This window comes from Daphnia magna, linkage group LG7, assembly GCF_020631705.1.
Source record: "Daphnia magna isolate NIES linkage group LG7, ASM2063170v1.1, whole genome shotgun sequence".
NCBI classification, from domain to species: Eukaryota; Metazoa; Arthropoda; class Branchiopoda; order Diplostraca; family Daphniidae; genus Daphnia; species Daphnia magna.
In genome coordinates this window covers 11,820,747-11,833,200 of record NC_059188.1, presented here as the reverse complement: position 1 = coordinate 11,833,200, position 12,454 = coordinate 11,820,747, and the positions used below count along the sequence as shown (strand labels likewise).

The 12,454-nt window shown below is 43.9% G+C and overlaps 2 protein-coding genes across 2 annotated transcripts in view; both read right to left on the bottom strand.

Moving 5' to 3' along the window:
• LOC116926467 (serine/threonine-protein kinase N) overlaps window positions 1-12,454 on the bottom strand; it is a 27,881-nt gene extending 15,427 nt beyond the window's left edge. Inside the window, 6 exon segments of the mRNA XM_045176420.1 lie at window positions 3,636-3,793; window positions 4,262-4,573; window positions 9,285-9,549; window positions 9,724-9,824; window positions 10,097-10,244; window positions 11,952-12,454. Of these exon segments, the coding sequence (XP_045032355.1) occupies window positions 3,636-3,793; window positions 4,262-4,573; window positions 9,285-9,549; window positions 9,724-9,824; window positions 10,097-10,244; window positions 11,952-12,041 (1,074 nt within the window). The 5' untranslated portion in view covers window positions 12,042-12,454.
• On the bottom strand, window positions 313-3,627 carry LOC116926471. Its single transcript, XM_032933361.2, has 2 exons — window positions 1,771-3,627; window positions 313-1,705 (listed from the first exon to the last, which is right to left on the bottom strand). The coding sequence occupies exons 1-2, from the start codon at window positions 2,407-2,409 to the stop codon at window positions 569-571; spliced, it is 1,776 nt and encodes a 591-aa protein (XP_032789252.2). The 5' UTR covers window positions 2,410-3,627; the 3' UTR covers window positions 313-568.

Sequence of the window (12,454 nt, the reverse complement as noted above, 5' to 3'; positions counted from 1 at the left end):
GAAAACGTCAAATGGGGCCAGCATTCCTTCTCATTAACAAGTCCGCCATTAACTTCAAATTATTTCGTAAGGTAACGCGCAAAGCGAGAAAGAGACAGTGGCATCACAATCAAAAATAAATAAATAAGAACATGGAAAAGACTCGAACAGCCGTCCATCCGTCAAGGGCGGGCCGTGGAGAGCTGTCAAAATCAAGCTGGAACAGAATTCCGATGGCTCACCAGTAGTAGCTCGAGGGAGGGGGGGAAAGGGGGCAAAAAATGGCGGCGAGAAGGATCAACAGAAGTGAAAAGGAGCACCAAACATTTCATCCAGCAACTTCCAAAATCTTTTTTTAACAAAACAAAAAAATTCTTCTTCACTTTGTTGACGGGGGAAAAAGAGAGGGAAATGAAATTCCGGAAACGAAACGACCAAAACAGGCACCGGATGAAAGAAGAGGATGGGGGAATGTTTGAAAATGTTATTTGTTTATTTTGATGTATATTTTTTTTTCTTTTCTTTTTTCTTTTTGAATGTGTGTGTGTGTGTCGAATTTTCTGTTGTTGTTTTGTTTTGTTTTGTTTTTTTACGATGCGATGATTCCGCTTTTCTTGAACGGACCGACGCGGTTGAAATGATCGAGGCAGTGGGCGCAGGTACAGTCTGGATTGCGAGCCGGACCGACGTGGCGGCCGAATTTCTTCAATGTCCAATTGGAAGGCGACATGCCAACGGGAGACTTGAGTGGACTGGCCGGCTGCTGGACGCGCCACTGCCAGGGCAATTCAAACTTGGGAGGCTCACATTGAGCGACTGGGACGTCCATCGAACTGCAGCTGTCCGTCACGCTACAACTGCCGGCCGGACTGCTACACAAGCTCGGGGTGGTAACCGCCAACGAATGCCGGCAGGATGACGGAACGGAAGCGGCGCTGCTCGACTCCCGGCTCAAAGGCGGAGGTGGCGTTTGATTCAAAGTGGGGCAGCGCTGCGAGTTGCACCTGGAAACCCTTTCCGAGCCGGCCTGGATTCCACGCAGCTGGCGCTGGAATTTCTCGCGCAATTCGTAGGCCGCGCTGTGCAGCGTGGTGTCGACGGATGACGTCGGCCGCATGGAACTATCCCTGCAAGCCAATCGACCGACCTGTTCCAACGCCTCGGCCGATTTGGCTGCCCGCCACTGCTGTTTTCGCTGTTCCAGCATCTTGCGCTTACGCTCCTTCTCTGGCGAACGCCACGTCCTGTCCGCCTCTTGCGCATCCAAGATGGAATCCTCGCTGAAGCGCGTGTCCGACGATTCCGGCTCGGAATCGGCCAGCAGCGAGCGGACCGACGAATCGGTCAGCGTCAGATCGCGGAAAAGTTCGTCGTCCAGCAAATCGCTAACGTCCGTCGTCTTGGAAGACCGGCGCTTGCGTTCGACAGCTTCGGCCAGCTCTTTGGTGCTGATGCGGTAGCTCAGCACGGGCTTCAGGGCCGGCCCTGATCCGTTTTTAGCAGCTAATCCGTGCGGCAGGCTGTTCTTTTTGCGAACGTGCCGCACTCTGGTGCCAATCTGATCGGCCCTCAAAACTGTTTGGCCCGTCGAAGTGTTCGATTCGTTCGATTCGTCGCTTTCTCGGCACGTCTCCGTCTCCGATTCCGACGCCGTGCAATACACGTCGATGTGAACTGTTCGCGGCCTTTCACGGCCATGTTTCCGGCCGTCTTTCCGTCTTTTTACCTGCCAAAAAAAATTAAAAATTAGAAGACGATGCTCTTTCAAAAAATCAAATAAAAATATCTCACCTTGTCGATTGAAGTGGCGGAAATGGCCGGAGAGACGGGCCGCGCAGTCGGAACTGGACACGGTGATTGGGCGGCAGGCGGGACGGAGAGCTGAGGCATTTTCGTGTGGCTGTTCCACGTCTCGCCTTCCGAACAGCGTCGGAAATGATGCGGATGAAGCGGATAGCCACCGGTCGGGGCATTGGCAACCGACTGCGTCGGATGGACGACGCCATTCTCTTGGCCAGTTTGCAGCGTGATGCTGCACGTGCTGCGGCACCTCCGCTCGTACGGCTGCGTCCATCTCCTTCCGCCCTCTGCGCTCGCGGAGCCACTAGATCCGGCCGGATGCGAGACGGTCAGCGTGGCAGCCATGACAGGCGCCGTCGTTTCGCCACTGCCGTAGCCCGACGACGAATTCTTGCGAGGGCTCAAACGAAATCCACTCGAATCGGTTTCACTCGACGCGTTGTAAAGACGCGACGTGGACGTGGCACGTCGGTTCGGCGTCGGCGACAAATCCTGCAGGCTGTTGCTCCACGAACATTCGAAACGGATTCCATTCGGCTGGTGATTGTTGGCGGCCGATGGCACCATTTGGCCCAGTCTGGGTAGTGTCATGTAGGCATTGATGGACACGCTGCAATGACGATCCGTCATTGCTAATGTCGTCCGACTGGCAGTGCCTTCTTAATTAACCGAAAAACTGTTCCAGCAGTTTTCCCCCCCTTTTTCTTTTTGTTCCTCCCCCCCTCTCAGCATTTACCTCCTCACACACACACACACACATACACACAAGAAAAAAAAGAGGTGGAATCGAAAAAGGAGAACGAGAGACGACACTGGAAACGATCAGACTCACAACTGGAAACCGAGTCGACTGAGGAAAGAGAAAGAGAGACGGCCAGTAAGGGAAGTAATGGGAAGCCAACGGAGGAAAGTTTAAATTTAGTCATCGAGATGGCGGGGGTGCATTGGCCGCAGACGTACAAAACGAAGACTCATCTCTCTTTTTTTTTGTTTTGTTTTGTTTTGGCCGCGTGCAAAAAACACACAAAACAAAAAGAAAGAGAAATTCGAGCCGACCATTCCATTCCATTCTTCCGGGAGGAAGTCAAGAGAACGAGCAAGAGAATTTTAAAAAACAAAATTAAAACAAAACAAAAGAAGAAGAAGGAAATAAGCGATACAGCGCATATGAAGCCTTTCGACGACGGGAAACAAAAACAAAAAAAAAGAAAAAAAGAAAATAGTCTATCTTTCCCGTGAGGTGGCGAAAGAGGCGAGAAACAAAAACACGGGCGGAGGTGGTGGAGGGGGAGGAGGAGGGTGACGAAACGGAGAGAGGAGGGAAGTACTCTGTGTAACAACACGGTGAGGTTTTATCATTTGCGAGAGACGAAAAACACCCGGCACGGACCAAAACGAAGAAGGAACGCCGTCCGGCCTTAATGGCAACGACTGTGGCCGGGGGGAGGGAAGTATTATTTTTAGTCAGCCGGGCCAAAAAGATGGTGCGTCACATTCGATTGAAATGACTCGACTGGCCCGTGAGCGCACGGTTTTTCAATTTTTTCTTATTTTTTTTTTTTTTTGTACAATGTTAATGAAATAATGAAAAATCAAAGAGACATCCCCAAACCGCACGGACAGCTGTCGTGCAATTAATTCAATAATCGTTTGGATACGTTTCCAGCTGATCGGATCCCGGACAACAGTTGTTTTTTGTCCACCCGATTTTTAAAAAAATTAAAAAAGAGAGAGAAGTAGAACTCTATTGTTCTGCTATGCGGGGGGGTTCTCTCCCATACCACGAATAGACGAATAGAAGGGGGGGGGGAAGATATTTTGTTTTTTGTTTGATTTTTTTTTAAGGTTTTTTTTACCTCTTGTAAAGCTTTCTTATCAGTGGAACGGGCAGATTGGAGCAGCCGGATGACGTTTTTAGCTCCTTCCACGACAGCTGATTCAATCCGCAAATGGTGGCGCAGCTCCTCGATCCGGACCTCCAACGGCGTCATCAGTCCAAAGTCACAATTACGGTCTGAACGAAAATGTGTTAAAACATGAAAACAAAACAACAACAACAAAAAACGAGAGAGAGATAGAGAAAGATTGAAGCCGAGATTAGATATAGAACATAAAAGTCAAACCCGCTTTCAATCAAAAACTTTCGTCAATTTCATTTCTGAGAAGATGGAGGATAAAAAAAAAAAATAGAAATGGACGAACTCAACAGAAAAAACCAGACCCCCGTCACGGGACCAAACCCTTCAGCATTTCTGACTCACGCTTTGACAACAGAGTTGCTATTACCACCAACAGGTGGCTCTACCGTCGCGGATGGCAAGATAAAAACAAAACCCCACAATCCTTCCAAAAACAATTATTTCCCATCGACTGAAAACTGAAAACAAATCATTTCGCTTACGACCGGCCATTATTGCGCACAACGGGCATAACGACATGGAATTTACCGCATTTGATAGCTGTCGTAATAACGTTGCTTTACCTCCTCTGACTCGCGATCCATCGGCGGAGCCTTTGCCGTCCATTTCTTCCGACTGGACCTGCTTCACCTTCATGATGCGCATTTTGATGTACTCGATTTTGGCCTTGGAATCGGCCAGCATTTGCTGCGCTTCGGCCAGCAGTTTCTTGTCGCGCGTCGGTCCGTTGCAGTACTGCTGGATCATGTTCTCCGCGCCTTGTTTCACCTTCTGTTCAATGTTTAGCTGCTTCTCGAGCGACGAGATCCGCTGTTCCGACAGCGAGCCTTCGTCCGGCCGTTGGACGGCCACATCACCCGGCGACATTGGCGTCTCTGTAAATTCAAAAATCGAAATCAAAAATCTTGTCCAAAGAAAAGAAAAAACGGGCAATCAAAACCAAAAAAAAACGAATTTTATGAATGACAGGCCCATAGAAGTAAAAAAAAAAATAAATAAATAAATGATTCTGAGGTTAGGCAACCATTACTCTCCATACATGGCGGTTGGTATTCGACTAGCAAATCGAAAACTCCAGCCTTCAATAAAAATGTTTTTTTTTTTTTCGCTTATTTTCTTTCCTTTCCTTTGGTATTTCACGATTTGATTTTTAATAGACACTTTCGCCAGTCCTTAACAACAACCAAAATCAAATTTTTAAATAGTGGACAGAACACACACACACGAAAAAAAAAGAAAAAGAATGGGTACTTTGGGAGGAGTTCCAAAACTCTCAAAGAGTATAGAAAAAAACAAAACAAAAACAAAATAAATAATAATAAAGACGGTCTACGAAGTGGGCAAGAAAAGGGACCCAACCCACACTGGGCAATGGCAAAGGTATAAGCGCAGCATTTCACTACTTGCATTATACATTAAGCAGCTCTCCAATTCTTTGTGTGTGTGTGTTTGCGTTACAAAGATCTGTGTCTGCATCGATGATCGTGGAGGAGGCAAGTCTGGAAAAAACAAAATTTTTTTTTTCTCTTTTGTTATTATGAGAGAAGAGAGGCGCGCCCATATCCCACCGAGAGAAAGTTTTCATTTTTTTTTTTTTTAAAGAAGTTGCAGACGCGTTTGGAAAAAAATGTTCGATCGACTCTCAACTGCCGCAATCAAGGACCCGTTGGCATATGAATTATCATCTTCCCATCATCTAGCAGGTGTCAAAACCGTGAGAAAACGGCTGTTTGAAACAGACACAAACACACTAGTTTTACACACACACACACACACTAATCTTTTTGAAGAGCGTGGAGATATTAAAGAGAGAGCGCAAAACTAAGGCGGCAGCCCATTCCTCCCCCCCTTCTTTTCCCGCCTTGCCGACACACACACGTCACCAAAGATCAAATTCACGCCAAATCTTTTCACGATGATATACAGGGACATGTATCTCTTCATTTTTTTCCTTCTTTTCTCTTTTGACATCATTCTTGCCGATCTGCGCGTGAGTGTATTTTCTTTTTTTTTTTTAAAGACAAGACAAGCGTCGACACTAACGTTCCTGGGAAAACTGTTCCTCCAAATGAAGAGAAAATTATCTTTTCTTTTTTTTTTTAGAACGTAAGAAATTGTTTTGTTTTGTTTCAATTTGAACGCAACGCGAATGTGTTCCAATAAGAAGATTCACGACGTGTGAAATGGCAAACTGACCAGTTTGCAGAGACGTAAAAATAACACGCACAACTGCAGTTTTTCTTTTTCTGGTGGAACTTCCATTTCACTTTCTTTTCCCTGCCATAATAATATTTTTTTTTTTTTTAAACCCCCAACATCAAAACATAAATAAAAATAATAAAAAACAACAAAATTCGATACCACGAAAGAAGAAGAAGAAAAAAAAAATCCAAAGAAAAGTTTAATTTCCTTTTGGGGTTTTTTGGAATTTTCTTCCCATTTTTGATTGTGTGTGTGTGTGTGTGTGTTTTAGTAGCCACGTCTAGGGAAAATATTGCGAGTTCTTCGTTCTTCTCTTTCTGTCTCTCAATGAAACCTAACGATGCGTCGTTCTCTATAGGAAAAGGACTATAAAAATAGAATAGCAGGTGGGAATGGAAGGAAGAAGACCCAACTATTAAAAATAAAAGATAAAAATGAACGAAAAAATGAACGAAAACGGCAGCCGCGGGCCGATTTCCCGGCGCCCTCTCGCCGAGATGCGCGGGAACCCCCAAAAGGAACAGACGCACAAAATCAAATAAAAGGGTCTCATATTTTCTCCAACGAGGTGTTGTTCTACTTCACAATCGTGGTGAAACACCTTCTTCCTCTGGATCGCACTCCAATCTTCCCCACCCCCCTTTTAAATTTGTGGGACGTACAATTCCCATACGCCGCTTTTCTTTTATATTTATCAAATCTAATGACCATCACATGTTTGTTTTTTTATTTCTTCTTCTTTTCTTCTTCTTCTTTTGTTCTTGGCCTTCATCACCACTTCTCATTCTCTCCCTCTTCTTCCAACAAGAAAAAAAAATAAAATAAATAATAATTCGATAGCGAACGATAACTTCCGCAATCACGGGCGGAATTCATCTCATCCCAACGGAAGCCGATCCAACATCCGGCCAGTTGTGCCACATCACAAACAGCAATTGTTTTTCTTCACCCAATAAAAATGAGAGCAGAACTCTTTTAAAACTATTTAAAAAAAAACGGGGCCAAAACACCCCAGAGGGCCCCCCCCCCCTTCTTTCGCCCCTTGATAACGATCGTGATTACAAAACGTCGAAAAAAAAAAAAAAAAACGTACGGTAAAATTCAGGCCTTTGCTTTGCTTTGCAAGATTTATAGCTTCTCGCCTGAGCGACCGAGAAGCTCTTGAAAAATGTCCGTCCAGCGGGAAAAAAAAAAGGAACGGGACTAAGGGTCGTCGAATCACGGAATAGATTAGGTCTACAGCTTTCTTTCGGGTAGCCAAAAAAAGAGAGAGAGAACGGGAGTAATAACAGTTCGAGATGAAGAAAAGAAGACGAAAAAAAAAAAAACGAGAACGAAAACAAGAAGAAAGAGAGAGATTCTGGCAATCTTTAAAAGACTGACCCCACCCAATCGTGAAGAGAATGTGCCGAGTGAGAGAGAGAGAGAGAGAGAGAAAAAACAGAAACACATAACGCAAATCAGCCAAAGTCTCTCTAGAAGAGAAGTCAAAGAAATTGAGACATTGAGGTCGCCGTGTCTCGAGCAACTTCATGAAATTTCCAGTCGGCCGTGAGAATCAAACAGGTGATTCGCCCTTTTTTTGTTTGTTTTTGTTGTTTTTTTTTAATACCCAAGACCAAAAAAATATAAATATAAATAAATAATATCACGTTTGTTTTATTTTTTTCTATCCTTTTCTCTTTCTTGTGTGTGCGTGTGTGTGCTACCTCTACTCCATTTTTATCTTGCGGTCGAATTATTTGTTTCGAGGGCGCCACGGTTCTTTCACTTCACGACACACACACAGACACACAAAGAGGTTTGAACGATATTCACGATATTTGCAAAAAGGAAAAGAGATTTTTCTTTTTGTTTTTTGAAATGTCTGTCGTGTCGGCGCAATATAAAAACGTTCAGATAAACGACGACTTTTAACTTGTTGCGTTGGTATGCACATCTCAACCGACGACCGACCAGGTGAACCAAACTTTCACCTATCCCGACCGGGATGTTTAAATACTCGGTGCCCCCATCGCTCTCAAAGAAAACAGAGAAAGAGAAAAATGAATGATAATGTCGTGCCCAGAGTTAAAAATCTTCATCTTTTCAAAGGTCTACGATAACTAAAAATATGGCCGTCAGAGTCACGCCGTTGATTTTGTGACGTTTCGAAAGAAAAAGAAAAAACGGCAACAACACAACCCACTAAACAGAGGAGAAAGAAAAGGAAAAATAAAAAATGATTTTTGACGTCTATTAACTTCTCCCCCCACAAAAACCAACTGCCGCGCACGTTTGCAAAAAATAACGTTGAAAGAAATCAACGGGAGTTTTTTTTTTTAAGAGATGCTGGTGTTGAAGTGTTCCTGCTGCCGCTTTCTCCCATTCAAAGAGAACATCTTTCACATCCCAATGATTTTTTGTTTTTTTCCTTCATTCTTCAATCCTCCCACCCGAAAGAAAGAAAGAAACAATCGACGACCCCGTTTTTTTATAAATTATTCTTCATTTCTTCGCTATCCCCTGTTCGAGAGACACCGATTCGGAAATTGTGGCACCTGTTCCCAATCTTCCGGAAAAGAATCGGGCCAGACACGGTCACGGTTGTCATTTCTGGTTTTCTTCGTCTTCTACTATTGCGGGAAAAGAAAGAAAGAAGAAGCCCCCCCTCTAACCGAAACATACGATGTACACGAATTTTTTTTTAGGGGGGTGGAGTTGAGAACGACAGACTCAACAACAACAACAACAACAACAAAACACATAGTCTGCACCAACAGTCAAGATTTTCTCTCTCTCTCTCCCTTTCTTCTTCTTTCCTAACCAGAAGGTTTTGTCGATATTACCAAGTGGGCAAGCCATTAACCGGTCAACAACCGTGAAATTGACTCAATAAAAAGTATTTAGAAAAAGAAAATAATAAAAAAGAAAAGCAACGGGAAAACGATTCGAAAAGAAAAAGAAAAAAAAAACGATCAAGGAAAAAAGAAAAACTGTTTGGCCGTGTGTGTGGTTTGAAACGTCATCGACGTCATCATCATCATCATCGATTCCCTTATATATTGTTGCTTCTTTGTACGAACGTGTTTCCCTTTCAACGGATTAAAAAACCGTAACCGAGAGAGAGGAATGTTTTCCTTGTTCGACTTGGCAACAGAAGTGAAGACGCGCTGTTTAAGGCGATAAAAAAAAACGAGAGGGCCTTGCCTCATCATCATCTGGAGGGCTGCAAAAAAAAATCTGTTACCTGCGTGTCTGTTTATATTGCAGTTTAGAGAAGAAAAAGAGGGAAAACAGCTGCGCAGTGGGTACAAAAAAAAGTACAAGATTGCGGTAAATTCGGTTCAAAAAATTCGAAATCTCTGCCGATGAAGAAACAAAACAAGATGAAATGGTAATTACCGTATCCGTTGCTGGATCCGATACTCGACGGCTGGCTGCCGAGGGTCGACGAATGATGATTGCCTCCGACGATGTTGCCGTTGCCGCCGACGACGCTTCCGCCGAGGCTATTCGAAACGGTGGACGACTGCTGGCTGTGATGGACAGGTGGCGACATGGGTGCTGGTGGCGTGTTCATGTTCATCAACATCATGGTGCTACCTTGGCCGCAGCTGCCCTGCCCTTGCGTCAACAGGATCTGCGAGTCCAGCTCTTGCAACTCCGCCTTTTGTGTGTGTGTGTGTTTAAACATCATTAACAATTGAAAATGATGATTATTATTCATCGTTTTTTCTTATTTTTCTTTGACTTTTATCGATGGTAAGTCGGTCGTATATAGCAGGCAACACACACACACAAAAAAATGGTTTTAATAAGATCCACTCCCCCCTGTCATTACCTGTAATTCCTGCAATTTGTTGTTGGCTTTTTTGACCATCGCCGTCACGTCCGCGAGCGACCGTTTGTCCGTGGCCACTTTCTTAAAGTTCTCTGCTCCCTCTGCATCGTCCGTTGCGTCCGGCCGAAATCGGGAAACGACAAAAAAATAAGACAACAACAAAAATAAAATAAAAAAAGAAAGAAAAGAGAGAAAAGAAAATGAACACAAAACAATCAACATGAGAACATCTACAAGCTATACAACACAATGAAATGGCTAATGGTAAATAAGTGGGCATTGTTACGAGTGGCTACCACGACACGGCGCAACAACAACAACATCAACGAGCACATGACATTGGGAAACGATAAAAAGAACTAACAAAAGGAACCTTTGATTTTGAGCTCCTTGCGAATCTCACGGCGGATCTGCTCTCGCAAGTCTTCCAGCTGTTGGCCGAGCGAAGCGTCCGACACGTCCGTCTGCAGACCATATTTACTGCTCAACTCCAGCAGGGCAGGATAACGGATGTAATCGCCCTGTTTTGTTTCCAATCCCCACCGAGAAAAGAAAAAACGGTAAAGAATAATGTTTCAATGATCGAGACATTATAATACATCACACACACACACATGAGAAACGTACAACAATGATGACGATGGCAACAAACGGTTTTTTTCTTTTTTGTATTTTTAATTCTTTCCTTTTCTGTTTAAATTGCATTATCATGCCACCACCATCGAGAGGAACGGGAGGAATGTCTTTTTAGTTATTCCCGTGTTCAACTCGTCGGGAAAGAAACTCTACGTAAGTTCCTGTATAGCCATGGACCCTTTTTATTTATTTATTTATTATTATTATTATATATAAATATATATTTTTTTTAACCTGTGATGGCCGCACCTTAAACTCGTGGCAAAACATCGTTCAGAACAAGCAAACAACAACAAAAAACAAGAAGAAGTTGCAGATAGAACAAGACAAAATTTCGTTGTTTCAAATGATGATTTCTTCTTTTCCTTCTTCTCCTCATTTTTATCTGTTTTCTTCTATTTCAACGAATTTGGCATCGGCTGCCTATTATTGGAAAAGCAATCAGACTCGCGCAGCCGGGGTGCCTTCAACGCACACACCAAACGTTGGGGCCCCAAATACCTCGGCAAGAAAAATGCCATCACCGCCGCAACTCGAACCTTTTTCCTTCACTCTTTGTTTTCGTTTTTGTTTATTCCCTGAAAATTATTCATTTCTTTTTCTCACAGTGTCGAGTAACAGGTTAACATTTCTCCTTCTTCTTCTTAAGAAATGGAGGGACGACAAAAACAAAAAAAAACTCCCAGAACAAAACAAAACAATTCATTTGAATGAATGAACAATCACGTCGAGAGTTGGAGGTGTGAAAGGTGAGACCACCGTTACGGAACAATACCAGTCCCGGAGTCATCCGCTAGGGCCCCTTGCAAGAAAATACAACGACATAAAATGAAATAAGGAAAAAAAAGAAGGGGGAGAATTTGCTGCTCCAGCGGGCCAGGACTGAAAACGAGACGAACACGACACCGACCTCTGATCGAAGATTTGACAAAAGGTGGCCGTCAGACATTGTAACCTTCCGTCACGCGGGATATCTTCTTGCCGGAGCCATTACGAAAATTAAAAAAAAAAAAGAGCAGTCAGCTGTTCATCTCGAATTCCATCCATTATGACCATGGCCGGCATCAGCCGATCGACACTCAACTTGATTTTTTACTCCTTTTTTTTCTCCCCCTGTCTCTTTTACCGTGATCTCCTCCCCGCCATTGTTTATTTTTTGTACAACACCACCCGTTACCGGAAACGACCGGCGCTCTAACGACCCATCGCTTAATGAATCAGCCATCCGGCTGTAAAATATATTTTTAAAAAAAATGTTGTGGGTAACAAGAAGAACAAAAAAAAAAAGGCAAATCGAAAATAGAAAAAGGAGAAAAAAAAAATGTAATTAAATCAAGTCCTCCCCTCCTTCTTTTTTTTTTCAATAGAAAAAATGAAAAAGCAAAAAAAAAAAAAAAAAATCCAGCAAAACCCACGCCAAAAAGCAATCGGCCGTGCGTATTGAAGCCATACGGATCGTCGCCGACTGGTTCGCTTCATGGCCGGATCGATTGCCGCCCCCCATTGCCATTTTCGAGTTTTTGAATATCGAATTAACAGCAGACAGAAAACAGAGGGGGGGGAAAAGATCACAAAAACAAAAGAAAAACTACCTTGAGGGCCATTCTCTTGTCGACCATTAGCGATTGGCTGAGATGACGGACGACGCGATTGAGCGCCGCGATGGACGAGACGTAATCCATAATCCGTTTCTCATCCACAGACACAAATTTAACTATAGTGGGAGGGGACGGAATTGACAACGTCACGCAAACAATCGATTTCGTCGTGTACCTTTTAATGTCCTGTTTGGATATCTTCTGATTCTATTTAAAAGACCTGTCGTGTTTTGATTTCCTGATGACTATTCGATGTCACCAAACACAAACTTTAAAACGACAGAGAGAGATAGAGAGTCAAATAAAGGACACACACACACACACACATACAGACACACACACACACGAGGTTTTCACGCGATTCGATATCGTGAGGGCGGAAAGTGAACGCCGACTGTCCGATGGCCGAGTCGGATCGGAACTGGACTCTCGTGTTTGTGGGTGGAAAATGTTGGCGACGCAGTGCGACGTTCGTTGTGCACGCCAAATATGCTATC

What these genes read in the sequence shown, in the direction of transcription:
- LOC116926471 (XM_032933361.2), bottom strand. Translation starts at nt 2,409, where the DNA reads ATGACGGATCGTCATTGCAGCGTGTCCATCAATGCCTACATGACACTA. An exon ending in CCGCCACTTCAATCGACAAG is followed by an intron (nt 1,706 to 1,770) that starts GTGAGATATTTT and finishes TTTTTTTGGCAG; the next exon opens with GTAAAAAGACGGAAAGACGG.